Raw genomic sequence first — 27,658 nt, 5'->3', positions numbered from 1 at the left:
GAGCCCCACGATGGACTCTGTACTGACAGCTCAGAGCCTGGAGCCTGCTTCAGATTCAGTGTCTCCCTCTCTCTTTGCCCCTCCCCTGCTCGTGTTCTGTCTCTCTCCCTCTCAAAAAATAAATAAACATTTTTAAATGTTTAATATAAAAAAACAACAAAGTTCAAAGCCCTAAGGATCATAAAGAGAGGAGCTTAGCTGAGCAAAGGGGGTTATGGAAAGTCTCTTAAATCAGTGGTATTAAAGTTAAGCCCTGAAGAAAGAGTAGAATTTAGCCAGACTCAGAGGAGTGTATAACAGACTGGGAAGGAAAAGTGTCCCAAAGAATGGGCACAGCATGTGTGAAGACCTGCAAGTAAGAGAGAGCCTGGGGTAAACAACTGGAAGGAGCTCAGTACTGCTAGAGCACAGAGGTGGAGAGGGAGTGATTAAGCACGAGAGGTCCACAAGGCCCAAACCACACAGGGCTCATAAGCCATGTAAAGGAATTTGAACTTTATCCTACGAGCAATGGGAAGCCATTCAGTGAATTTTGGCACAGCTGTAACATGATCAGATTTGCAGTTGAGAAAACAACCCTCTGGCTGCAGTGCGTGAAGAATGGATTTGAGCATCCAGACTGCCATTGAAATTTGGAGAGTGAAATGAAACAGTAAGAGGGAGAGACAGCAAGAGACAGACCGGATCCATACACACACACACACACACACACACACACACACACACACTATTCTTTCCCCACTCTAATACCAGAGTTTCTTAAGTTTGCAAGTTTCCAACCTGTGAATTAAGTGGAACTCTGGGAGGCTGGTCATTGTGTTTTATCTTTTATAGATGACTCATAGTGACAGGAAGCTAAGTACTTGCCAATCTGCAGCTGTTGTCCTCAACATCCTCAGCATTAACACCAGGCAACTACTCAAGATTTCAAATTGGAATTAGCCAAACAATAACCATAAGACTAACTTGGCAACAAGAACAGGTCCACAGAAAAGGCGGGGGGTGGAGAGAGAAAGAGAGAATATCACATGGTTTTTACTGTGATTACCAGGAGCTTCAAGTCCTCCCAAGCATGGATGGGCAGAGAAAGGAAAATGTTATTACAAGCCATAATTTAGCTAGGTGTAGGGGCCAGTCTTCCAAAAACCTGAACTGAATTTCTGGCACTGCTGCTAAGTAGCTGCAGGACTTGGGCAAACCTTGAGTCTCAGTGATCTCATCTGTAAAATGAGAAAGTTGGACTAGATGCCTCCCTAAAGTTCAGTATTCCGTAAGTTTTTTTTTTGTTGTTGTTGTTGTTGTTTTTTTTTAACGTTTATTTATTTTTGAGACAGAGAGAGACAGAGCATGAACGGGGGAGGGTCAGAGAGAGGGAGACACAGAATCCGAAACAGGCTCCAGGCTCTGAGCTGTCAGCACAGAGCCCGACGCGGGGCTCGAACTCATGGACCGTGAGATCATGACCTGAGCCGAAGTCGGCCGCTTAACCGACTGAGCCACCCAGGCGCCCCTATTCCATAAGTTTTATACAGCACGAAGATGATGCCACTCATGGCTGAGCTGTCTGTCTGTCTGTATGCATGTGTCCTCCCTGTGTCTTTCAGTTTTCGTTTCTCTTATGTAGTAAAGTCTGCAGTGTGAAAAATTCCAATGCCACAGACTCTTAAGAATATGAGTATATGTTGTAATCTTGATATGTCCCTCTGTCTGCCTTTTTGGGGTTGTCGGTTTCTCTGTGTTTTTATGTCACTCTCTTCTTCACCCTTGCAGTGCTCGTTAAAACCTTTAATGCCCAAGTTTCCTATATGTATTTAACTCAGTTCATTCTCTCCTCTTACTCTTTCTCTTTCTTCCTTCATCTCTTCCATCAGTACATTCCCTCCTATTTTTCACTCACCCACTCCCAATTCCCCATCTCAGATTTCTCCTTTTTCTTTGATCTGTTATGACCCCTACAGGCATTGTTTGGTGCTGCCACTGGGGCCCTAAACAGAAGACAAAAACACAAAACGGGAGTTTACAGGCATACCTACTTATTTACTAGAAGGCCATAGTTCTGTCTGAAGCCATCCCACACAACCCACAGAGTATTTACTTGTTGGGAGCCCCCTCCTTGCTTCTTTCTCTCAGACTGAGACAGTGAGGGTAGGCTCTAGTGACATCCCATTCCAGCATGTGCTTCGTGGGGGTCCAGCTACCAAATTACCTTCCATTCAACCTGACAAGTATTTATTGAGCACCTACTGTGTGCCTATAGCTCAGCAAGTTCCTCCAGAGACTCCTGGGGTCTCCAAACAATACCGCCTAATCCTGCCACAGCAGGAACTCAACATTATTGCACTGGCTTTGTTCTGAAGGGTAGGCTGTGCTGAGATTACAGCCTGCAGACTTCATTCAACTCCTTTGGCTTGGAAATGAGGCTGAATTTTCAACAAAAGTGGGTAGTTGAATTGGCCTGAGGCTTTAATTCAGTTTGTATTCTCATTTGAATTTTGGAGTTACCTTGTATGCATCAGAAGGGCATAATACATTGCTTACCTTCTGCAGAAGGTTCTTCTTGGGAGAGTCTTAGTGTTTCCAAGATATCATTAAAGCCGTAATCTGTCACTTTTAGTACAAAACGCCCATCAACCACACAGTTCCTAGACTTCAGCCTCCCATGAGCAAACTCTCTGTGGTGTAAGTACTTCATGCCCTGCAGATGATACAAACAGGATTTATTTAGTAACTTATTTAACTATTTTGTGCTTTTAGAAGCCAGTGTCTGAGCTTGTTAATGGTATGAGCTATTATAGTCTAGAATTCAGCCCTTTTTTCTTATATGTAAGCAAAGCAAAACTTTGACAACAAGAATTATTTCCAGGTCCCTTCCAGCTCTAAAATTTTATGCTTTGATGAATAAATGTATCTTGTATGTATAGAGAAGTGTCTGTTATTGGGAAATTTATTGACATTTCAAACATAGGATAGATCCATGCATACATAATTTCCAAGAATTGAAATATTCTGATTTCCCCCCAAAAAGTCTAGCCCAACTTTCATCCACCATTGGCAGGAATGAAAATTGGTTCACTTTTTTGGTGGGCAATTTGGCAACAGGTATCAAAATTGAAAGCATGCATACCCTGTGACCTAAGGATTCTGCTTCCCCTCTAAAGAAACGCTTGTACATCTGCACAAGGAGACATACACCAGAATGCTCAAGGCAGCTCTGCTTTATAATATTATATCATTAAAACTATAGTAAATACATATCAAGAAGGAACCGTCCAAATTGTGGTGCATCCCAACTGTGGTATATTCTCCAGCAGTTAACAGCAATAAAATAGATCCGTATGTACGAACAGGGAATCATCTCTAAGCCATAAAGTAAGTGAAAAATACTAAGATGCAAAACTATGTGACATCATGTATTTTTAAAAACAACCAAATCTATAATGTATGTACACATGAAATGAATTGCAAGGTTAATCACCGAATTGTCATCAGTGGTTAACTTTGGGGGAAGATGTGAAAGAGGGTAGAGTAAATGTCAATGTATTCCCATATATATTTATATCATGTGATTTTAAATTTCATTTAATACGGTATTTTTGTAATTAAAAATATACCACGAAAGCTGAATACTGCTGATCTTTGCAGCTTGCTGGGCAACTTTATATGACATTCAAATGTAATCCACCAGGACTCTATCAGATGGGTTTATTCGTTCACATATAAATGCAATTCATATTCTAGTGCAATCATCTCAGAACTGTTTATGCTGAGCCCTTTTAAGTATCTTGCTCTATTTTGTGGCCTGACACCCCTTTGTGTTTGTATGCTTTACATCCTGTGCCCTCAGAAAATCTGCAGTCCCCAGTACTTCCAAGCCAAGTCTGCAGTGGGTGAGATTTCCCCCGGGGTTGTCTAATGCTTGGCTTTCATTCATCATGGGCCTGAGAGGACTGTCATTTAGAAGATTCTCCCTTAACTCACGGGACCTTGCTTATAGGATGAGTGGAAAGAGTACTAGAATTGAAATCAGGAGATTTGGATTCTATTATCAGCTCTGCCACTTAATAGTTGGCTGATAAATATTTATTGAGCACTTACTATGTATGGCAGACACTATATAACAAAGTATACCTCATTTAGCTTCTCTGAACCTCCGTAAAAGGAGGCTAATCACATTTTATGGACAATTGGAATGCGATAATGTCTATAAAGCTACCTTGAAAAGGGTTAGGCCACAATAGAAAGGTCAAGACTGGTCAATATGCAAGAAGCTCAACAAATCATTGATTAAGCAGTTCAGCTCCATAAAAATGCATGTAGATAAAATTTGCATATTATTCCAAGGAGTTCAAGGACTGCACTAAAGCCAATACATAGACCCATCCATGAACCCCCTTAGCTGTCAATAGTCCTTGCCTCAGAGAATGGAGTTGCTGCCCAATAGACCCTATGGTCTTTTGGCTTTCTGGTCATGCTGAGTTTTATATTTACACCAATGGTATGTAAAGACCTGTCACCTGTTCTAGACTGAAACACCTTTTAGAAGGCGAACCAGGAGATGAAGCTAAGCAGCACCAAAGGATCTGAGAATGAGTACTTTTCCACATCCAGAACGCAGAGAAACAGGATGGAAGAAAGTATTGCTTAAGGCAAAGAGTGCTCAATGGCAACAGGAAGTAAAGACAAATCTGGCCCTCAAATTGAGGAACAGGGGTGGGAGGAGTAAATCTTTTCTATATCAGTACCTTATAATAGATATGGACAAAGGGACTACGAGAAGGGATGGGGGCAGACCATGGGTAGGAAGGTGGAAAAGTGAGATCATCACAATGACCCAAGGAAAATAAAACATCCGAAAAACATTTAAATTCTAATCTCTAGGGAAAATCTAAAATTTCCTCAGTCTTTCCATTAACCTTGATGAGATCCAGCAGGAGTGATGATTTAAACATCCAGTCAAGTTTCACATCCTGATTTGTCAATATGTCTTCTAGGCTCCTTCTGGAACAGAATTCTGTCACAATGGCAAACATTCCTGAATCATAGAAGAAGCCCAATAAAGGGTTAATATTTTCATGACGTAGGTCCTTCATCTGGAAACAGAGGGAGAGAGAAAAGTCACAACTGTCCTGTCACAACTGGGGACTAGAGTTTAGAGCACATACCCTTCTCTTCATTCTTCCTATGACTGGTTGCTGTGATAAGCTGAATTTTGGCCCCCATTATCTCCAATCTCTGATTTTAGTCTTGTGATTGTTAAGTTATATGGCAAAAAGTAGGCCTAATCTGATTATATGAGCCCTTCAAACCAGAAGAAGAGGGAGGAGCAAGAGTCAGAGAGATTCAAAGTGTGAGGACTCAACACTCCATTGTCGACCTTGAAAATAGAGGAAGGAGGCTACAAATCAGGGAATATGGGCAGCCTCTGGAAGCTGCAGACAGCTCTCAGCTGACACCCAGCAAGGGAATAGGGACTTCAGTCTTACAACTGTACAGAACTAAATTCTGCTGACAATCTGACTGAGCCTAGAAGTGATTTACCCCCAGAGACTCCAAATAAGGGTCCAGCGTGACTGACACCTTAACTTCAGCCTTGTGTGATACTAAGTGGAGCACCCAGCTGAGTACACATAGACTTCTGATCTACAGAACACTGAGATAATAAATGGGTGTTGTATTAAGCCACTAAGTCTGTGCTATTTTGGTATGGCCATAAAGGTTCTGTTCACCAATTCCACTGTGTCTGTTGGGGAAGGGGCTTCCCACATAACCAAGCAATTATTCAACACCAGCTGGGTGTCCTATAATTCAATTCTGACAATACCTGCCTGGAGATAGCATCAGATACCACAAGCTAAGGATTCAGTTCTACAAGATTGCTCCCATACACACACACTTCAGACACCAGTGACAAATCCAGGTCACCTGGGTTTCTGACAAACCAGGAATAGATTGGAGGTTCCAATAATTTGCTAGAGTGACTCGCAAAATTCACAGAAACATTTTACTTACTAGGTTACCAGTTTATTATAAAAGGATATAATTCAGGAACAGCTAGATGGAAGAGATGCATAGGGCAAGGTATAGGGGAAATGTGTGGAACTTTCATGCCCTCTCCAAGCATGTGCCACTCTCCCCAAATCTCCACATGTTCACCAACCTAGAAGCTCTCCAAACCCTGTCCCTTGAAGTTTTTATGAAGGCTTCATTATATAGACGTGATTGATTAAATCATGGGCCATTCCTGATTCATTCAACCTTCAGCCCCTCTCCCTTCCCCAATTGTCAAGGGGGTGGGACTGAAAGCCTCAATCTTCTAATCACGTGGTTGGTTCCCCTGGCAACCAGCTACCATCCTTAGATGTACTCCAAACATCTCGTTAACATAACAAAATACAACTTTACCATTCTCCTCACTTAGGGAATTCCAAAAGTTTTAGGAGCTGTGTGCTAGAAATAAGGATGAAGACAATATATATATTATAAATATATTATATATATATATGTAGTATATATATACAGTATCATAGGCAGTGATAGAAAATTAACGCAATGGTCAGAGGGAGATTTTAGAGAGAGATCTATCTTAGCATATTTTAAGTGAATATTAGGTCTGTGGCTTTCTTCCTGATTCATTGAAGACTCTGGAATGGAGCTCAGTGAGCCAGGAGAACTAAAGAAGTTTAATACAATAACAGATTGTCTATTTGTGGATATTCATCTATCCAGTGTGTATTAGAATAAATAGCCTACATAAACATCAGGCCAAACTCTATAAAACTTGTTTCAGAAGAAACATGTAGAATTTTTACCACATTTTCCCTTTGCATCATTAATTTTTTCACTAATGCGAAAAGCATTCAGTGTGTGCCCACATGTCCAAGGCACTGTACTACATACATGCTAGAGATGCAGAGATACACAAAATGAAAAGAGCTCACATTCAAAGAGGGGTGATAGACAAATAAGCTGACAGCTGTATTTTACTGTGAAATGTATTCTTACGGAAGGTTGCATGGCATGCTGGGGGAGCTCAGATGTTAATTCAGCCTGAAGGATCAGAGAAGGCTTCCTTGAGGAGGTAATGACTTGACTTCCAGGAAGGACAAATACGGGTTGACCAGATGAAGGTGACAGGGTGGGAGGGGCTGAGAGTAGGAGCATGTTATGTTGAGGAAATTGAAACAGGTTTAGGGTGGCCAGAACAGAGTGTAAGGGAAAGAATATGAGACAAAAGACTGGAGAGAGAGAGACAGGAACCACATTCCATGGGTCTTTGACAACCTTGATACGGTATTTGAAATTTATATTATGGGCACTCAATAATTACTATTATTCTTACTATTTAAAGGGGATGAGAGGGAAAAGGGCTCCATGATCACTTCCAGCTTTCTACCTGGATTCCTGGGCAGATAGCAGTTCTATATATCGATATAGGGGACTCAGGGATGGTGTAGTAATGGATATGTTGGTGTCCCACCCATTTCCCCTTTGCTGTGCATCACTCAGCTGCTGTGAATGTTGGCTGATAACTCACAGCTGTTCCATTCTCAGGAAAATTGTCCTAGGGTCCAAGCCAAATGGAAGCCAACTTACCTTAAAGGTTTGGTCCCACCCACAGACCTTAGCCAATGATTGACTCCCTGGGAATGGTACAAAAGTCCAACTCCCTGGCCTCAAGGTGGGACTCCTGATATAACTTGCACTCCAGCATTTTCCCCATGAGATCACACTGAAGCTAGTCTCCAGCTGAGATCACATACTTGCTGAACTATTACTTCTGCCCTATGCTGCTTCCCTCACTCCCTTTCTCTTGAAGCAATGAGTAATTTGAACAAGAATCTCCATCTCAGGCTCAACTTTTAGAGGATCTGACCTAAAATAGATGGAAAAACAACATTTTGGTGATGAGGAAGGCCAATTAATTCAGCTTGGGAATTGTTAAGAATGAGGTGCCTGTGGGACATCAAGGTGGAACTGTTCCAAAGACAGTTGGATATTCAGGGTTTGGAGCTCAGGAAAGAAGTCTGATCTAGATGGATAAATAAACTCGGGAACTATAAACATGCAAAGCATGGTATATGAAATTAATGGGAGTGGCTAAGATAGCCCAAGGAAAGCCTACAGAACAAAAAGAGAACAGGAAAATATCAACATTTAAAAAAAGGAAAAAGGAAGAACATCCTACATAGACTGAGAAATAAGGCCAGGGAAGTGGAGAAAAGACTTAGAACAATATTATGAACACCACAGAAAGAGTTTCAGGAAACTGAGGTAAATGACAGAAAGAATTTCAGGAAAATGTTATCAATACCAGAGAAGTCAGATGAAGATGAAGACAGAAAAGTAGCTGATGAATTTGACCATCAATAAATTATTAATAATAGAAACTTACCCTATAAATATGTTTACACAGATATACAAAGATATATATTCTACATATATTTCACAAATTGTACCTACATTTCATGTGGGAAATAAGGAAAAGGATTAAATCACAAATTATTCTATGTTGAGCATTGAGACTACAGTGGGACATTTATTGAGATGGAGTACACTAGCTTAGAATATGAGTCTACTTCTCCAACAGGGTGATATAAGCTGAGGTTAAATTATCCCTAGTGGAAATGGCAACTATTAACCATTAAAGGTGCCTTTTAAGCATAAAAGCCTGGCACCCATGACAAGTCACTTAGTAAAAATGCAGCTTAAACCAGCTAAGACAGACATGGAAATTCAGCCCACACTAGTAAAGTGGACACTTTTTATTAAGGTTTTATTGTACCATCTCTTATGGAGCAAGCAGCCAATACTACAGGTTCTAAATCTCTTTTAGAAGACAGAATACAAAGTGTCTATGTCTGCCAGCTATTCAACACAAATCTATTTCCTTTTCTTATTAGAAAAACATCTAGTCCACATTTTATAGCCTCCCCTGGAGCTAACTGTAGCCATATGACTGAATTCTAAGGAGTGAAATGTTAGAGGAAGTGACATGTGCCATTTCTAGGCTAAGGCTTTTAAGAAGTAAATATATGCCTTTCATGTTATTTTTCACTTGTATAGATGAATACAGTTGATGGCAGTGTCCTAGGAGAAGACAGAGGCATAAGATGGTCATATCTTATGATATGGGTCCCCAAATCCCTATATTGGAAAGAAGTCACCTGCCAACAAAGAACATCTGCATTGTACTGTTATTTGGATGAGAATAAAACTTCTTCTATGTTTGAGACATTAAATATTTGGGGGTCTATTTGTCACAGCATCTAGCTTTACACTAGGAGCCTTAGCATGGAAAAAGTTCAGGCCTGGGTTTTCCCTAGATCTTTACCGTCATATGTTCTCAGCTACAACCAATATAGAAGAGCCCACATAGGAACCAGGTAGCTACCTACATGCAGTCATGTCCTACTGATATTCTGGACAACCCAAGGAAGCAGAGAATCTTTGGAACACCTTTTTTTTTTTTAGCAAGATGGTCATCTCAACATTTCCTGGGTAGTCATGTACCTCACCCCTTCAATAATATGTCCCTAAGTGGTTGCCATCAAATGTTCAAGACTTCAATTGTCCTGTTTCCCAAGATGTTTGTTAGTACTGCACCTATATAAAAACTTTAAGCATTCAATCACCAGAAAAAAACTGGTCCCGAGTCAAGCATTAGCTTAAGTGGCCTTAAAGATACCTTTAACTGCTTGAAAATGTTTCTGGGACATAGTAACATCAGCATAATTCCTACTTGCACTGCAGCTGCAATACCACATCAGTACCTGCCATTGCTATATCAGCCATTGCTACATATTTTGGCAATAAGGTTTTCTACCTCCATGGACTAAATGGCTGCTTATGTCTGTTTCCTCTATTTCATTTTGTTTTGTTTTGATGTAGAGAGCTATTGTTCAAGACCTCCTACCCTTGTACCAAACTATTCACTCTTTACCACCCAGAGGTCAATGGTCATCTAGAACATATTAACCAGGTATTAGTAGATTTCTGATGCTATGTTTCCTGCTGGTAACACTTTATTAATTTAAAAAGCATGTATTGAGTACCTTATTATATGTTAGGCACTGAGCTAACCAGCTTAGGGATGGTGACAAATGGGGAACAAAATGTTATGTGGTCCCTGACCTCTTAATTAAATAGTTACGTGAATAAATGTAAATGTGCAACTCTGACAAGACCTATAAAGGGGAGATACATAATGTAAGTGTGCATAATTGGGGCTTTGACTAATCAGAGAGGTTGAGGGAGGGTTCCTGGAAAGTAACAATTGAGTTGGGAGTTAAAAGATCAGTGGAATTAACCAGAGAAAGAAAAGAGAGAAAAGTGTTCCAGAGACTGAAATAGCATGTTAAAAGGCTCTGTGCTAGGAGCATATCAATCCAGGGACTGAAAAAAAGTCAATGTGGCTGACACAGAGAGGACAAGGGAAATATTGTGGTATGAGATAAGGATGAAGAGGCAAGGCAGAGCCAGACCATGGAGGATCTAATAGACCATTTTAAATAGCTTTTCTTTTATATTAATAGCAATTAGAGGGACTTCTATACCATGTAGGATGTAGTAAGTCATGGAAGACTACCATTCCTGATACCATAACATTAAAAAGCCAGATAAATTGCAAAAATATAATATTTTAAAAGACCGTGAGGATATGTGTAGAAGCAAAAAAAAATAGGACCTAAAATTAAGGGGGGCAGGAGCCCTTCTGAGATAAGGAGACTGCTGCCAGCCATTTTCTTCCTCGGGGACATTTGCTAATCCTTAGCACAGGCTGAAGATCAGGTTTAGCCTACCAGAAGGGTTTTTCTGACAAAAAGAAAATCAGCAAAGTTTCAGCAATTGTGGAGTACTGGCATGACAATTAATAAACTTCAGGAGACCTAAATGTTAGCTGGCTCCCCCGCACACACAGTATATATTCTGAGATTGGAGGCTATATAGAAGACTAGGAAGCTTCTATAAGGTGGGCTGAAACCTCCTTTAGTCTCCTAATATTTAAGACACAAAGTTGCCACAAACACATGGCTGGTGTTTTCCTCAAGATATTTGCCAAACATAGAAGCATCATGGGGTAAGGGTAGAGGCCAAAGAGTAAAGACCAAAGGATATGAAGCATAGTCTGAACATACTAATCTTTCAAAGTGAAGAATACAGAGCTCTGCAGGCTTTTCAAGGGACACGCTTGGGAAACATAACAGGACTGGAGGTGTATTGAGTCTAATTAAAACTACAACACACCTTCCATTCAGCTCAGTCTCTGATTAGATTAATGTGATTACTCCCTCACCCTACCCACCTAACAGATGAAAAGAAAAAACCCTCATTGGTAGAACATATTACCTGGAGCCTCTACAGTGTCTTTATATAAAATACCCACATAATGAAAAAAAATTACTAGATATTTGAAGAGACAGCAACAATGGAAGACAGAAGACAATGGAACATGTCTTTAAATAATTCATAGACAAAAAAACCCATAAAATATGGAACAGTATTTTTTAAACCATGAAAGCAGTAGAGTGAACAAAAGCATAAATGGAGGTAAAATTAAACCTGAAAAACACACTAAAATAGGTAAAAGTGTGTTTGCATTTGTGTTTGTTTTGTTTTGTTTTGTTTTTATGATTTTACATGCACCTCAAACTTCACATGAGTTATGGGCAGAAACTGCATCCTGGCAGGTTTGAGGTGTCAGAAGGCAAAGTTTTGAGCCAACAGGACACCTAGAAAGTCAGGGAAGAATACCTGGAAGGTGATGTGCTGTAGAGCAAGTTCAATCCCAAAATATACATATAAAATTTATTCAAAACTACATTTATCATTGTGAGCATTTAATAAAGTATATAATTATGAATCTTTATGTTGTACACCTGAAATTAATATAATATTGTATGTCAACTCTACTTCAATGCAAGTTTTTTTTTTAATCTTCCCAAATCTTTGGCTGAATGTTAATCTTTTCATGCTTAGGGAAAGTCCCAGGGACCCTATAAAAAGGCAACAACTAAACCTGCAAGTATGGACCAGAGATTTTAGTTACTGCATACCACATGGGAGAAGAAGTTGAAAACTGAGTCTAGCTAAGATAACTGCCTGCAAAAAAAAAAATCATTCTTCAGAGCAATATAACAGAATCCAGAGTTTCTAAAATGTATCATTCATAATATTCAGCAATCAACCAACAAGTCTTAGATATGCAAAGAAGCAGGGAAATGTGACCTATACTCAAAAAAATAAAAGCAATCAGTAGAAATCAACCCTGAGATGATAGAGATGTTGCAACTAGCATAAAAAAACTTTAAAGCAGATATTACAAAAATAGTTGAGGACTTAAAAGACAACATATGCAAAATAAATATACAGATAGGGAACATCACAGAGAAACAGAAACTATAAATATGAATCAAATGGAAATTCTATAGCTGGAAAATATAATAACTGAGGTAAAAACAATTCACTAGATTGGCTTAGGAGATGACAGAAAAGTCAATAAACTTGAAGAGAGATCAATCAAAAATACACTAATCTGAAAAACAGAGAAAAAAGGATTGGGGATAAAATGAATAGAGTCGCAGGGATCTGTGTGATAATATCAAGCAGCCTAGCACATACATAACTTCAGTTTCAGATGGATACAAGAGAGAATGGAAAAGAAAAAAAAAAAGAAATAGTAGCCCCAAATTTCTTGAATTTGTTGAAAGATTTCCATTTAAATATCCAAGAATATCTTCATTGAACACCGAACAGAAGAAATACAACCTAGGAACATCATACTCAAACTCCTGCCATTTGAAAATCAACTTAAACATCTAAGAAGCTCAGTGAACCTTAAACAGATTAAACACAAAGAAAACTACATGTATACCCATCATAGTCAAACTCTTGAAATCTAAAGATAAACTTTTAAAGACAGAGAATATATTTTTAAAAACTCAATGATTAAAAAAATTTTTCACAGAAAATCAGAAATAGGGACATGTGTGAAAAAACCTCCAGGTAACATCAAACCCAAGAGTAAAACATTAAATCGTTTTCCTCTCGGGCAAAGACCAAAGCAAGGATGTCTTTCTTCATCATTTCTACTCAATACAGTGTGAAAGCATCAAAACACTGATGAGAAAAATTAAAGAAAATGTAAATAAATGAAGATCTATACCACGTTAATGGACTGGAAAATTCAATATTGTTAAGATGTCCATCATCCCTAAGTTGATTTACAGATTCATACACTTCCTATCAAAAGTTCCAGAAGGTTTTGCTTAAGTAATAGAAGCTGATTCTAGGATTTATTGAAAATTAAAATGAACTACACTATCCAAACAATCTTGAAAAGAACAAGTTGGAAGAGTTTACACCACTTGACTTTAAGACTTACTCCAGAGCTCTGGTAATTAAGTAGTGTGATATTGGCAGTAGAGTACATTAATGAGTTAATGTAACAGAGTAGAGAGTCCAAAAATATACCTACACACATATAGTCAGTTAATTTTTACCAAATTGAAAAGTTAACTCAATGGAGAAAGGAAAGCTTTTTTAAAGCAGTTGTTAAGGAACATTGGATATCTCTATGGAAAAACAATGAACCTTGATAATTTTCTCAGTCCATACACAAAAAAATAATTCAAGATGGGTCATAGTCCTAAATCTAGACTCTTGGAATAGGCAAGGATTTCTAGACAATAAAATAAAATAATAAACTGAACTTCTTCAAAATTGAAAATTTTGCTCATCAAGAAATGCCACTAAGAAAACAAATAAACCACAGACTTAGAAAAAATAGTGTAAAACATATATCTGACCAAAGGTTTATATCCAGGATACATAAAGAATGTCTCTGAATCAAAAATTAAAAGGCCAAAAAAAAAAAAACCCAGCAATTTTGTATTAAATGGCAAAAATTTGAATGGGCAATTCACAAAAGAAGATACACAAATAAATTATAAACATATGAAAAGGTGTTTCACAACTTTAGCCACCAACAAAATGCAAATTAAAACCACAATAAGATACCACTTCACACATACCAGAAAGGCAAATATCAAAAAGACAGGTGCTGCTGAGAATTTAGAGCAAATGGAACATCCACATGCTTCTGCAAGGAGTGTAAAATATTATAACCAATTAATTAGAAGAACTGTTTGGATGTTTCATATAAAGTTACATTTGTCTTTGCTCTACAACTCATCTAGTCTATTTTTTTAAGATTTTATTTTCATAAGTGATCTCTACCCCCAACATAGGGCTCACACTCACAACCCTGAGATCAAGAGTCACATGCTCTACAGACTCAGCCAGGTGCCCCTCAGTTAGTCCATTCTTAAGTATTTACCCAAGAGGAATGAAAACATATGTTAACAAAAATACTTATAAAATATTTATAGTTGCCTATTAAAACATGTTCAATATTACTAATCATCAGAGAAGCAGAAATCAAAACAACAATGATATTTCATGTCAGGCCCACTAGGGTGGCTACTATTTAAAAAAAGCAAAAAAAGCAAAAAAAAACAAAAAAACAAAAAAACAAAAAAAAAACAGAAAATAACAAGCATTGGCAAGGCAATGGAGAAATTGGAAGCCTTGTGTACTATTGATAGGATTGTAACTAAATGGTGCAATCACTATGGAAAATTGTATGAAGATTCCTCAAAAAATTAAAAATAGAGCTGCTATATGAATCAGTAATCCCACTTCTGGGTATATATCCAAAGAATTGAAAGCAGGGTGTCAGAGAGATATTTGCACACCCATATTCATAGCAGCACTATTCACAGTAGCCAAGAAGGGGAGCCAACCAAAGTGTCCACCAAGAAATGAGTGAATAACATACAATGGTGTATTATTCAGCCCTAAGAAGGAAGGAAATCCAGTCACATATTATCACAAGGATGAACCTCAAAGACATTATGCTGCATGGAATAAACCAGTCACAAAAAGACAAATGCTATGTGATTCCTCTTATATAAGGTTTCTAGAGTAGTCAGATTCACAGAAACAGAAAAAAGAATGGTGGTCAGCAGGATTTGGGGGGAGGGGAAAAAGAGAGTTGTTGCTTAATGGGTACAGAGTTTCAGATTTGCAAGATTAAAAAGTTCTGGAGATCTATTTCACAACAATGTGAAAATATACTTAACAGGCCTGAACTGTGTATTTAAAAATAGTTAAGGAGGCACTTGTAATGAGCACTGGGTGTTTTATGTAAGTGATGAATCACTAAATTCTATACCTGAAACTGAAACTAAGGTGGATTCATCATAAAAAAAGTTAAAATGGTAATTTTGTGTTTTTTAACAATTAAAAAGAGTATAGTTGCCTTATACATTACACCAAAAAAACTAGAAAGTAGCCAAATGTTCATCAACAGGAGAATGATAAACTGTGATACATTTATAAAATGAAATACTACTCAGCAATTTTAGAAAATGAACTATTATTACCTTCAAAAACATGAATTAATCTTAAAAGCCACTATGTTGAGAGAGAAAAACCAGGCACATAATAGTACATGCTGTATTATCCTATTTATATGAAATCAAAGAACAGAAAAAAATACTAATTTATGATGATAGAAATCACAAAAGTGGTTGTCTCTGGGGTAGGAGCAATGACTGACAAGGGAAACAAGGAAACTTTCTAGGATGATGGACACACTCTATATTTTGTTTTGGGGAGTGGTTGCACAGATATATGCAACTGTCAAAATTCATTGAATAGAACATCTAATTAAACCTGAATAAAAATCTATTTTAAAAACACAATGATACTATGTGAAATAAACTGGCCACAAAAAGACAAAGGCTGTATGATTCCACTTACATGAGATAGCTAAATTCACAGAGACAGAAAATAGAATAGTGGTTACAAGGAGTTACAAGGAGGGAGTGGGTAAGGGGAGTTGTTTAATGGATACAGAGTTTCAGATTTGTGAGATGAAAAAGTTGTGATAATCTGTTGCAAAGTAACGTAAACATACTTAACACTACTGAAGTATATACTTAGAAATGGTACACTGTGTTATGTTTTTATCATAATTAAAAATAAATATTAAAAAACAAAACAATGAGGGGGCACCTGGCTGGCTCAGTTGGTAGAACATGTTGACTCTTGATCTCGGGGTCATGAGCTTGTAGCCCTACCTTCTGCATAGAGATTACTTAATAAAATAAAATTTAAAAAACAACAATGAGATACCCCTATAAATCCAGTAGAATGGCTAAAACTATGAAGACTGACATTAACAAATATTGCTGATGATGTAGAGCAACGGGAACTCTTACAACTTGCATGCAGGAAATCAAAATGGGAAAAGGTTTGATAGTATCTTATAAACTTAACTGTACACTATATGTTAACATAGAAATTCCACTGCTAGGTGTTTAGCCAAGAGAAATTAAAATGTGTCCATAAAAAGATTTGTAAAATAAAAGAGAGACGTGTGTAAAGCATATTTATAGCAGCTACATTCATAATAGTCAAAATTGGAATCTGCCAAAATGCCCACCAATAGGAAAATACATAATTAAATTGTGCTATAATCATACAATTGAATACTCATCAATGAGATGAACAAGCTATACACACACAATAATGTTGATTAATATCAGCTGGTATGTTGTATGATACTACTTCTATGAGGTTACAGAATAAGCAAAATTAATGTAAGATAGGAAAAATACCTGGAACACTGGGTCCCTCTTTGGGGGGGGGGGGGGGTGGCGCAAATTTACTGAAGAACACAAAGGAACTTTCTAGAGAAAAAAGAAATGTTTTAAAACTTTTTTTTAAGTTTTATTTATTTATTTTTGAAAGAGAGAGAGAGAGATTACTAAGTAGCCAGGGTATTAGATGGTACACAGAATATGCCAATGGGGAAGAACATGAGCCTGGGAGATATGGCCTGATTTTTCTACATATACTTCTGCAGAAATTGGGGCCCTAAAAGGTGTTGAAGGTCATCAGTGCTTTGGCCTTCTGACTCCAGCTGTTTGCCTTTCAAGAGCATTTGTCTCATTGTACACAGCTCTTTTCTATACCTGGCTCCCCAAGATCTGCTTTCAAGTCTGGTTCCTGGTATCCAGTCCCAAAATTTTAAGATCATGAAGGCATATAAGTAGTCAAGGCAGTGTTGAATGCATAGTGATAGCACAGTCAGATCTGCCTCCTGCCCCATAGAAGCACTAGAAAGGAATTAGGGCCTCTCACATGGTAAATTCTGGAAAACTCTGGCTTTCTCCCTAGAATTGAGTTGCTATCTGTACCTGACATGGCCACACAAGTCAGTAAGGGCACACATAAAAAGACGTCATGAGAATAATAGGAACCAGTTTTCTCATTATTAAAGAACAGAGTTACAATATGGAAAGGAGAAAGGACAAAATGAACTCTGTGGCATTCAATAATAATTAGAAGTATTAATATGAACTCATGGTTTTAGATAAATGATACATAGATAGGAATACAATTAAAACCCATACATGCACACTGATATAAATATTTGAATAAATAAATAAATGGTAGAGAAGGTAAGGCTCTTTCTTACAATACAATACCAACCAATAAACATAAAAAGAACACTGGAATTAGGAAACTAGTGGGCAAAAGCTTGAAAAAAAACAAGATATTTACACAAACTTAAAGTATCTGTTTACAGATTATGTATGAATTACACTGGGGAAAAAACCCAGTAAGTCTATAGTGGAGAAATCTAGTAGATTTTGAAACCACCTAAACTAAGTAATCAAAATTAACATCACCAATAATGGGACAACTGATATTGTGTGCCTCCTAATAAAAAGCACTTTGAAAAGGACAATGCATCACTTCTGTAATCTTCTGGTTGAAGATGCATAACCTAAATCAAACCATGAGGAACATGGGATAAACCCAAATTGAGGGACCATCTATCAAATAACTGACCTGAAGTCTTCAAAAATATCAAAGTGAAGGGGCACCTGAGTGGCTCAGTCAGTTAAGCATCCAACTTTGGCTCAGGTCATCATCTCACAGTTTGGGAGGTTGAGCCCTGCGATGGGTGAGCTTGAGCCCCATTATGGGCTCTGTACTCTCTCTCTCTCCCTCTGTCTCTGAACCTCGTGGGATTCTCTCTGTCTCCCTCTCTCCCCTTCAGTCACTCGTGTGCTCTCTCTCAAAAATAAATAAAATTAAATAAATAAATAAATAAATAATTTCTTTTTTAATAAAAAAAATATCAGGAGCCTGGGTGGCTCAGTCGGTTGAGCATCTGACTTTGGCCCAGGTCATGATCTCATGATCTGTAAGTTCAAGCCCCACGTTGGGCTCTGTGCTGACAGCTCAGAGCCTGGAGCCTGGTTTGGATTCTGTGTCTCCCTCTCTCTTGGCCCCTCCCCCACTAATGCTCTGTCTCTCTCTCTCCCTGTCAAAAATAAATAAACATTAAATTTTTTTTTAAATAAAAATAGAATAAAAAATATCAAGGTGTAGACAAAAACAGAGAAAGGCTGAGAAACTGTTCCAGATAAAAGGCAACTAAAGAGGCATGACAACTAACCACAATATGTGAACCTGGATTAGAAACTGGTCTGGGAAAAATTAGCTGTAATGTATTTATGACCTTTGATAAAATTAAAATATGGATACTAGTTATATAACATTATTGTATCAATATTCAATTTTCTAATTTTGATAATTATACCATAGTTATGTACAAGAATACCTTTTTTAAGGAAATATGCACTGATGTATTTACAAGTAAAAGGGCAGATGTCTATACCTTACTCTCAAATCATTCAGAAAAAATAATACATAAATTTATAAGTAGAGAATGAAAAACAATTAGGCAAAATGTAAGCACTTGACTAATCTGGATATGGTAAACAGGAATTCCTTTAATTATTCTTGCACCTTTTCTGTAGATTTGAAATCATATCAAAAGTAAAAATTACCCAAAAATCATAGATACTCTGTACCTTGGGCCAATACCTATTGTTTTCTTTCCATACTTCTAGTTAATCAGCTCCCCCAAGTTTGGCCCTGTTTGGTTCCAGACTTAGAATGTAGCTCTCTATTTAGCATCCTGGATCATCAAATGAGTGTGGAATTTCCTATTCTAGCCTGACTTTGGTCCCCCTTATAGATTTATCTCTCATTATTTTACCTTCAGCTCCAGGCATCAAAACCACATGTAAGAGAAATACCAAACCATAACATCTCATCTGACCCCTGGGGTTCATTCCATCTACCATGGGCCACATATCTTCTATTTCCCCATTTTCTTTGTTTTCTCACTTGTACAGTATTCTGGATGTGTATCATTCATACCTCTTGGATTGATTTGAACTCGCCTGCTTCGTAAATGTGAAGAAATCTATCATTACTTTCTAAAACTCCCACTCTCATGAGTCTGAAGGAACCAGAAACAGTCTCTGTAAATCTTTATGGACTCACAGTTCAAGGAGGTGCCAAGATTTTAAATGGTTTGGGAGGAGCTGGGGTGCCTGGGTGGCTCAGTTGGTTGAGCATTTGACTCTTGATTTTGGCTCAGAGCATGGGCCCAAGTTGGGCTCCATACTGAGTACGGAGCCTGCTTCAGATTCTCTCTCTCTCTGTCTCTCTCTCTCCCTCCTCCTCTCTCTCTCTCTCAAATAAATTTTTAAAAAATGTTTGGGAGGAGTCATCATCACCCCTGACATATCTACACACTGCTTCCTTAAACAAACCATCTAAGGACTCTTTAAACATAATTAGTGGGACTGGGGCAACCATTTTTCTTATGCAAGTAATAATCACACAATGACATTTCCAGGCCTGGCAACTGAAGATTTTGAATAATTGTGGGTTGTCTACTTAATCATAATAGCTACTATCTTACAAAGAAGCTATATGTCAGGAAATGTGCAAGATTCTTTATGTGTATTCTCCCTTTTAATCCTCACACCAACCCTTGGGAAGTAAACATTAATATACTTTTTTTTTTTTTTTTACAAACAAGGAAAGTAAGGCCCAGGGAATGTAGGTGACTTGCCCAAGTTAAAACAGCTCTTAACTGGTAGAGCTGAGAATTGAATCCTTCATGTCCCTTTGACTTCAGAGTCCATACATTCTTCCTTCACAGCATCACCCAGTCATATCAAGCCAATAGCAATCCTGCAGTTTCCCTGCACTGATTTGTTAAGGGGACTTCCTAACAGCTGGTGTTCGTTGCTCTGGAAAAAGGATTGGTTTGAGTAGGTAAATGAGGGTTTCTCATACCATTTCAAACATATTACTTGCACATGCTTTAATGGACTTAATGTCTCCAAAACCTCCAGAGGGGAACTTCTTCAGCCACACCCAATCACCCTAGAAAGAAAAGGAAGAGAGGGGTGATAAGACTTAGTTGCCAACACCTTCAGAGCAAAGGCCCTTCCATACGCAGGGTTTTTAATCTGACCATCAACTCAAACACGCTTTGTTCCTTACCCATTACCCTCCACCACACGGACACTCTGTGTTTGAGGTAAAAATGAGGCCATGCAGAGAAGTTAAATGTAAAAGCTCCAACTAACTAAAGACAGGGAAACCACTGCAGGTATGCAGACCCCAGAAAAGCAATGATACCTCTCTCCACAATGCCTCCCTTCAATAACTGCAGGAAGCGCTAGGTCATTTCCTTTATTCATAGCTAAGTGATGTAGCATCAGGTTCTCTGCAATTAATGGTGATGGTTGTCATTCTTACTGCCTCGAGGCATCTGTGTTGGGAGATGTAGGGCAGGAGACAGAATGCAGCAAATGTTGTCTGCATTTACCTTGATCCATTTTTCTCTCATGGGACAGGCCATTTTGGGGGAACACTTATGCTTCAATCATAAACCAGTTGGCTTAAATGTACATTAAACATTTCTTATTTGGATGCACACATGTACCACCGTGGTAACAGGAGTAATCTAGACTCTTCCAGAAGTCCTTTTGACTTTTGAACCACAAAGCACCTATTGCTAAGGCTGCGGTCAAGTCAAAAACCAACAATTATCTTATTGTCTTCACTTTAACACCAGGGCCTGATAGATAACTTTCCTCTATGTGCATAGCCTCAAGGATTCATCAGTCATCAAGGCCTATTTAGTTTCTGTCCGACCCAAATTTTTTGAAAAAGCAATACAAATATAGATCCCTTTTTCTCCATAATAATAATAATGCCTTACATTTGCACAGCGCTCTTTACTCTTCGAAGCGCTTTCACATCTATTACCTATAGCCTGGAGATTCCATTTCAGGCTGCACCAATTTGTCTCGAGTGGAGATAATAAAGCAGAGAGCTCTGTGCAGTCAAATTCCAAGAATAAGAGAGTGTAACCACTCTCTTATTAAGGAATATATCCGGCTGTGGCACTGCATCTGGAGACCTGCCAGAGGCAAAGGCTAATAATGGGAGCTGCAGGCATCTGAGTTACTCGCCTGCACTTTGTGTTACAGGGCATCTTTTAGCCAAGGAGCTTGAAACCCTTTAACTAGAGGCCTTCAGCCACTGGACAAAACTGTGCCAGCCAGGCTCAGCACCCACAGAGCCTAGCAAGGCAGTCCAGGATCAGCGTCTGTCTGCAGCAGAATGGTCGAGCACGAAAGGCAGCCTTCCTAGACTCTTGCTCAGAAATTCCGTGAGTGTGGCCCCAGACCAGCTGCCTCGTGATCACCTGGAAACCGGTTAGAAAGGCCAATTCTCAAGCTCCACCCCACACTTACTTAAAGTTTATTTATTTTGAGAGAGAAAGAGAGTGCACAAGCAGGGGAAAGGGAGAGAGAGAGAATCCCAAGCAGGCTCTGCACCACCAGTGCAGAGCCCAACACAGGGCTCAAACTCACAAACCCTGAGATCAGGACCTGAGCCGAAGTCGGATGCCTAACTTACTGAGCCACTCAGCACCAACATACTTACTTATTTAATCATAGAAGTCATGAGGGCCAGACATGAGCTCTAAGTTTTAGCCTTCAGAGGACTTTGCCCTTTAGAAGGATCAAAGCCAAAGTTTAAGCTCAAAGAAAAAAATTCTAATTGGGAATTCACAAAATCAGCAAATGTGTGGGATATACCAATGGACAATAAAGCCTCCCACCATCTTTGCAACTATATTACTCAGGCCATGGTCACTATTTGTTGTTATTGCACCTTTGTGCTAATTAGAAAGGGTGCTTTCGGGGCGCCTGGGTGACTCAGTCAGGTAAGTGTCTGACTTTGGCTCAGGTCATGATCTCACAGTTCATTGGTTCGAGCCCCACATCAGGCTCTGTACTGACAGCTCTGAACCTGGAGCCTGCTTAGCTCAGAGTCTGCTTCAGATTCTGTCTCCCTCTCTCTCTGCCCCTCTCCCACTCACACTCTGTCTCTCTTTCTCTCTCAAAAATAAACAGTAAAAAAAAAAGGGGTGCTTTCCCTCAAGTAAAAAAATAGATATGTGAGAATATTCTTTTACAGCCTGTGGCAGCCCTGTGATGTTGGGCAGGAGCCCTGGCTGTATACATACATGCACGTGCCACACTCCTGTTTACTCATACATCCTCCAGATACCAGGGAACACATTCCACTAGCAACATGGATACTCTGCATACCACCAAGCCCCAGAGCTTCTTTGTCAGGTTTGGAGTCAAGCTATAAGGGTGGAGGTGAGAAGCTGAAATTGGACTTCCAAAGCTATTAGGCAGGAGACAGGAATGACCTCAAGAAACTCCTGGGGGAATAGTCAAGATAGCATATAATCAGGTGCACATATGTTTACCAGTGATTATGTTCATAGTCAAGTGTGCTAGTATAAATGTAGGTATAAGAAGTTCCCACCCCCCACCCACCTCGTTCCAGAGCTAGGCTGGGAGGCCAGGACCTCTTTGCCCATTCCTTCACCACTCTCATATAACTTAGTATACATCTATAATGTGAATAGCACCCTCTTAGACATGGTGCCCTTGTGCAGTGCACAACCTGAACATCAGTACTGAGACTCTGCCAAAACCCAGTACCTGATACCTTCTTCCTGGAGTCAGCCATATTATAGACATGGGTTAGCCTTCTCTCTGACTTATTAGCTTTTAGAGAGAGTTAAGCAGAGCTTTTTTTCCCAGCCAAATCACCAAATTTGAGAGCTGGAAAGGGTCTTGGATATCCCTATTCTACTCCATCCATATTTTGATAAAGAAACTAAAGTCCAAAGAGATTAAATGACTTGCCCAAGGTCAGAAGGCTAGGTAGTAACAGGACCAAGGTCTTCCACTTTCCACTTGATTGCTCTTTTCTCTCATGGGCTTTCTTTGGTTTGGGGGATTTGTGTGTGTTTAAGATTTAAATAATTCTCACAAACTTTATAAGCAAATTTTTATTGAGTCTGTGTGTGTCCTACTTCATGAATAATGAGGAAACGGAAGGAAATGGGCAGGTTTTATCTTCACCACACATACACTATTTGTTTTGTTTTTTTCTTTTAAGAGAAAGAATGATAAAATAGTTCATTCATCATTCACTTTTTAATTAAGAAGAAGAAACATCAAACTCTACCCACTAAACTTTTTAGAAGTAATTTAAAGTCCATCAGTTTTGCACTAAGGCCATGGAGCATTAACTAAGAGTCAAGAGAACAAGGTCCTGGGACACCTGTGTGGCTCAGTCGGTTAAGCATCTGACTTCAGCTCAGGTCATGATCTCATAGTTCATGGGTTTGAGCCCCGCATCGGGCTTTATGCTGACAGCTGGAGCCTGGAACCTGTATCAGATTCTGTGTCTCCCTCTCTCTCTGCCCCTCCCCAGCTCGTGCTCTCTCTCTGTCTCTCAAAAATTAATAAATTTTAATAAAAAAAATTAAAAAAGAGAATGAGGTCCTAGACCTGGCTCTGCCTCAAATTCAGGGGTGACCTTAGGGCAGCCACTTAATCAGCCTGAGCCCCAGTCTTCTTATTGAAAGAGCTGGACAATTCTGTGATGAGAGAGATGGTTGGTGGAAAGCAGAGGGGGGTGGGAGAGGGAGGTATAAGCGATATAGAAGAAGGTGGGAAGGCCTCCTGGGTGGCTCAGTTGGTTAAGCGTCCAGCTCTTGATTTAGGCTCAAGTCATGATCTCACGGTTTGTGGATTCAACCCTGAGTTGGGCTCTGTGCTAATAGTGTGGAGCCTGCTTGGGATTCTCTCTCTCTCCCCTTCTCTGTCTCTGCTTTCCTCCGATCTCTCTCTCTCTCTCAAAATGAATAAACTTTTAAAAGAAAAGAAGGTGGGAAAATAGAAGAAAAGAGGCTCTGGGAAAGGAAGATGCATGGGGAGGGTGTGCAGTGGAGAGACAGAAATGAGACAAGGAGGAAAACACAGGGAGAGGCTGAGAGGCAGAACGAGTCAGAGATGAAGGGGGAGGATAAGTTCAATAGGTTCTTGCCTAGTGTATCAGGGTTGCATTAATGCCTGCCTCACCCCTCTCCCCTACACCGTGGGGGCTATTAGAGCGGATCATGACATGTTCCCACTGTATCTGCGATTCACATTCTCTCTCCCCAGCGGGCTGCTCATCTGGCTTTCTTCTCCTATCTCAAAGAGGATCTATGAAATAAGGGCTGATTTTCTGGTGCAGTTCCTTATGCAACTCTGCACGTAATCCAAGTGCGAATTTGTGTCAGTGTTGCACAATGTTATGGCACATCCTAGAGAAGGCTGTCCTTTGCTAGTATTAGCTGTCTGCTACTCCAGGCACGTTATCTGGAACGTGCAGGTCTTCCAATAACAATTCTTTTGAAAACCTGATTTATTTTAAATAGAAACTAGATAATGAATCTTCTTTAAAACACTCTTAATAGAGGACCATTTCAGAAGGCACACTGAACCGCTTTGTTTGATCTGTTGATTCAATTAACTTACACTCCCTCCCAGAGTCCTCTTCAGCCTTTGCCAGGCAGTTTTCCAGCTTCCGCTGTCTTCCTTCGCACCCTGCCATCAGCCTAATCTTGACTGCATGGTGTGGTATTATTCTCACTAACACCCTCCTTTTGTGCAGATAAAGGCCCCCTTTGGCCTATACAGTTCAGAAATACTCATGATCTGACCGACCAACAGTCATTTATGGGAACTAACTCAACTTTCTGCCTCTTTCCGAAATGGGGAAATATCTGACAGACTCTTAAAGGCCAGTTACCTCCAGAGGTTTATTTTTTCCCTTCTCAATTCTACACTATAACCTTCCATCTCCACCAAATAAAACATACCACAATTCAACACATAAATTCTTCTACAGAATCAGGGAATCATAGCATATCTGAGCCAGAAGAGGCCTTAGAGATCTCTTAGTCCAGCAATTCCCAGCCCTGGCTGCACACAGGGAAACTTTAAAAATATACCAATGCCAGAGGTGCCTGGGTGGCTCAGTTGGTTAAGCTTCCAGCTTCCGCTCAGGTCATGATCTCACGGCTCGTGAGTTCAAGCCCCGCATAAGACTTTATGTTGACAGCTCAGAGCCTGGAGCCTGCTTTGGATTCTGTGTTGCCCTCTCTCTCTCCGCCCCTCCCCTGCTTGCACTCTGTCTCTGTCTCTGTCTCTCTCTCTCTTAAAAATAAACATTAAAGATTTTTAAAAAGAAAGAAAGAAAAATATACCAATGCCTGAGCTTACCCCACAGAATCAGAGTCACTGAAGATGAAGCCTAGGCACAGTTCCATCCCTCATTTTACAGATGAAAAACCTAGATACCACTTTGGATTATTGAGCATATTTCAGAATGTTAGAGGTGTCAATATCTTCATAAAGCCATCAGCTCACTGAATTTGACACTCAAAAGCTATGTAGGGGTGCCTGGATGGCTCAGTCAGTTAGACATCTGACTCTTGATTTTGGCTCAGGTCATGGTCTCACAGTTTATGAGATTGAGCCCGGCATCAGGCTCTGCACTGACAGCACGGAGCCTACTTGGGAATCTCCCTCTCCCTCTCTCTGCCTCTCTCTTTTTCTCTCTCTCAAAATAAATAAACATTTTTTTAAATCTATGTAATTATCTTGCTTTTGGTCTTTCAGAGAGTAGAGCTGTCAATTCCATAATACCACAAGCTTAATCTGAAGCAAATCTCCTCATTGATTAAATTGGCTTCAAGGCCAGATCCAGAGGTTTCCTGCTACAAATTTAAGTCAAAGTACTCAGGTACACTGAGCAAATATACATCATGCCAATCTTGGTGTTTTAGGCCTCTGTCAATTATTTAGCCAATGGAGGGGAACACTCACTTGGAAATTTCAATATGTTGGACTATCTAAAAACTAATTCTGTCCTGTTTTGGACTTTCTTTGTAATTACTATTGAAGTTGAAAGTGTTTGCTTCTATTGGGAGTATCTTCAAACAAAACAAGGAAACCACACTGGGAAGGCATCACTTAGGAGGGACTAGTTTCCCTTTTACCCCCTGCTTAACTCTTTCCTGCTGAGAAGAAACAGTTCATCTCTCCAACTGATGCAAGATATGTTCTGGTTGCCAAATTCCAGTATCTTAGAACAAGGGGTCAGGGGTGGCCTCTTAAACCTTGAAAGACAGAAACTTAAGTGAAAATTTTCAAAAAGATTTCCATTTCACACAGCAGAAGGTAACCCATTACTCCAGAAGGCAGCACAGGCTGAGAAAAAGAAATAAATAAATGATTTTTAAAAGATTTCAGTAATATCCAAAGATGACAGGCATCAGAAGAACAACTAGAATTTGAAAGGTAGGGTTTGCCCAAAACTCTACTCTACACAAACATGTTTCTAGACACTCCATTGCAAACCATTGACTGAGGAAGTCATTTCTTCTATTATTACACCCATATCTCCTAGAATGAGTGACATGGTTAAGTATTTGAATCCACCAACATTTTTTCACATGCACAGTAAATAGATGGAGTTGAAAGATTGATGAAGTTATATAAGTAACTAGATTAGTTGCTGAGGAAAATCGTTGTCCAAAATGTAAGCCAAACAAGTCCAAAAGTGGATAACAAACCAAACACTGGAAAGACTTACCAAAAGCCTCAATATATTCACCCAAAGACTAAGTTGTAAATCACTGTCTCATTTTAAAACCCAAGAAGGAAGCAGATTAGATAGCTCTTGGATATCCTACCTCATAAATTGCTATGTTGGAGTTTTCATAGGTAGCTGGAGTTAGACTCCCTGAAGAAAAGGAGAGCCTTGGGGACCACCCAGTTTGGATTTCTGAGGTGACCTGGAAGCTTACACTGGCACAACTTCCTCTCTGTGAAAAGAGTAGGAAAAAAAGGTTATATGATTTAGGACAAAACATTAAGCTATGGTATAGATACTGTGCTTATCTGGCATTTCCTTTTCTTTTTTATTCCTCAGAAAGTAACTATATGAGTTGAACTCTGTAAACATAAGATTAATTTTGACTATCCCCCACACAAATTTTTTTCGGCTAGGATTGCTACCATGTTCACCTCCATATACCACAAAAGAAAGGTAAATGTTTACAGGCACTTCCGTCTCCTAGAGAGGATTAGAATCATAGATTTAGGGGGCAAGAAAGAGTGGCAGACACAATTTAATCTGGGACCCTCATTTTATAGACAAAAATAAGAAGAAGATAAACATCTCACATTGTGAAAAAAAATCAATAGCAGAACTAGGACACAATCCCATCCTTCTGGCTCTCAGGCCTGGCTCTTTTCGCTATACCATCTTCAATGGCATC

The 27,658-nt window shown here is 39.2% G+C and overlaps 1 protein-coding gene across 3 annotated transcripts in view; it reads right to left on the bottom strand.

The window, feature by feature from the left end:
• GUCY2F (guanylate cyclase 2F, retinal) overlaps nucleotides 1-27,658 on the bottom strand; it is a 115,659-nt gene that overhangs the window by 39,066 nt on the left and 48,935 nt on the right. For all 3 annotated transcript variants that reach the window (XM_019426828.2, XM_053891270.1, XM_019426829.2), the window contains exons 7-10: nucleotides 27,071-27,202; nucleotides 20,236-20,325; nucleotides 4,914-5,090; nucleotides 2,539-2,695 (exon numbers count right to left, since the gene is read on the bottom strand). In XM_019426828.2, coding sequence (XP_019282373.1) covers nucleotides 2,539-2,695; nucleotides 4,914-5,090; nucleotides 20,236-20,325; nucleotides 27,071-27,202 — 556 coding nt within the window. The remainder of the gene's footprint in view (nucleotides 1-2,538; nucleotides 2,696-4,913; nucleotides 5,091-20,235; nucleotides 20,326-27,070; nucleotides 27,203-27,658) is intronic.

Source organism: Panthera pardus, unplaced genomic scaffold (genome assembly GCF_024362965.1).
Source record: "Panthera pardus isolate Hobbes unplaced genomic scaffold, ASM2436296v1 HiC_scaffold_27, whole genome shotgun sequence".
In the NCBI taxonomy this organism is placed as follows: Eukaryota; Metazoa; Chordata; class Mammalia; order Carnivora; family Felidae; genus Panthera; species Panthera pardus.
This window is presented reverse-complemented; position numbering and strand designations above follow the sequence as displayed.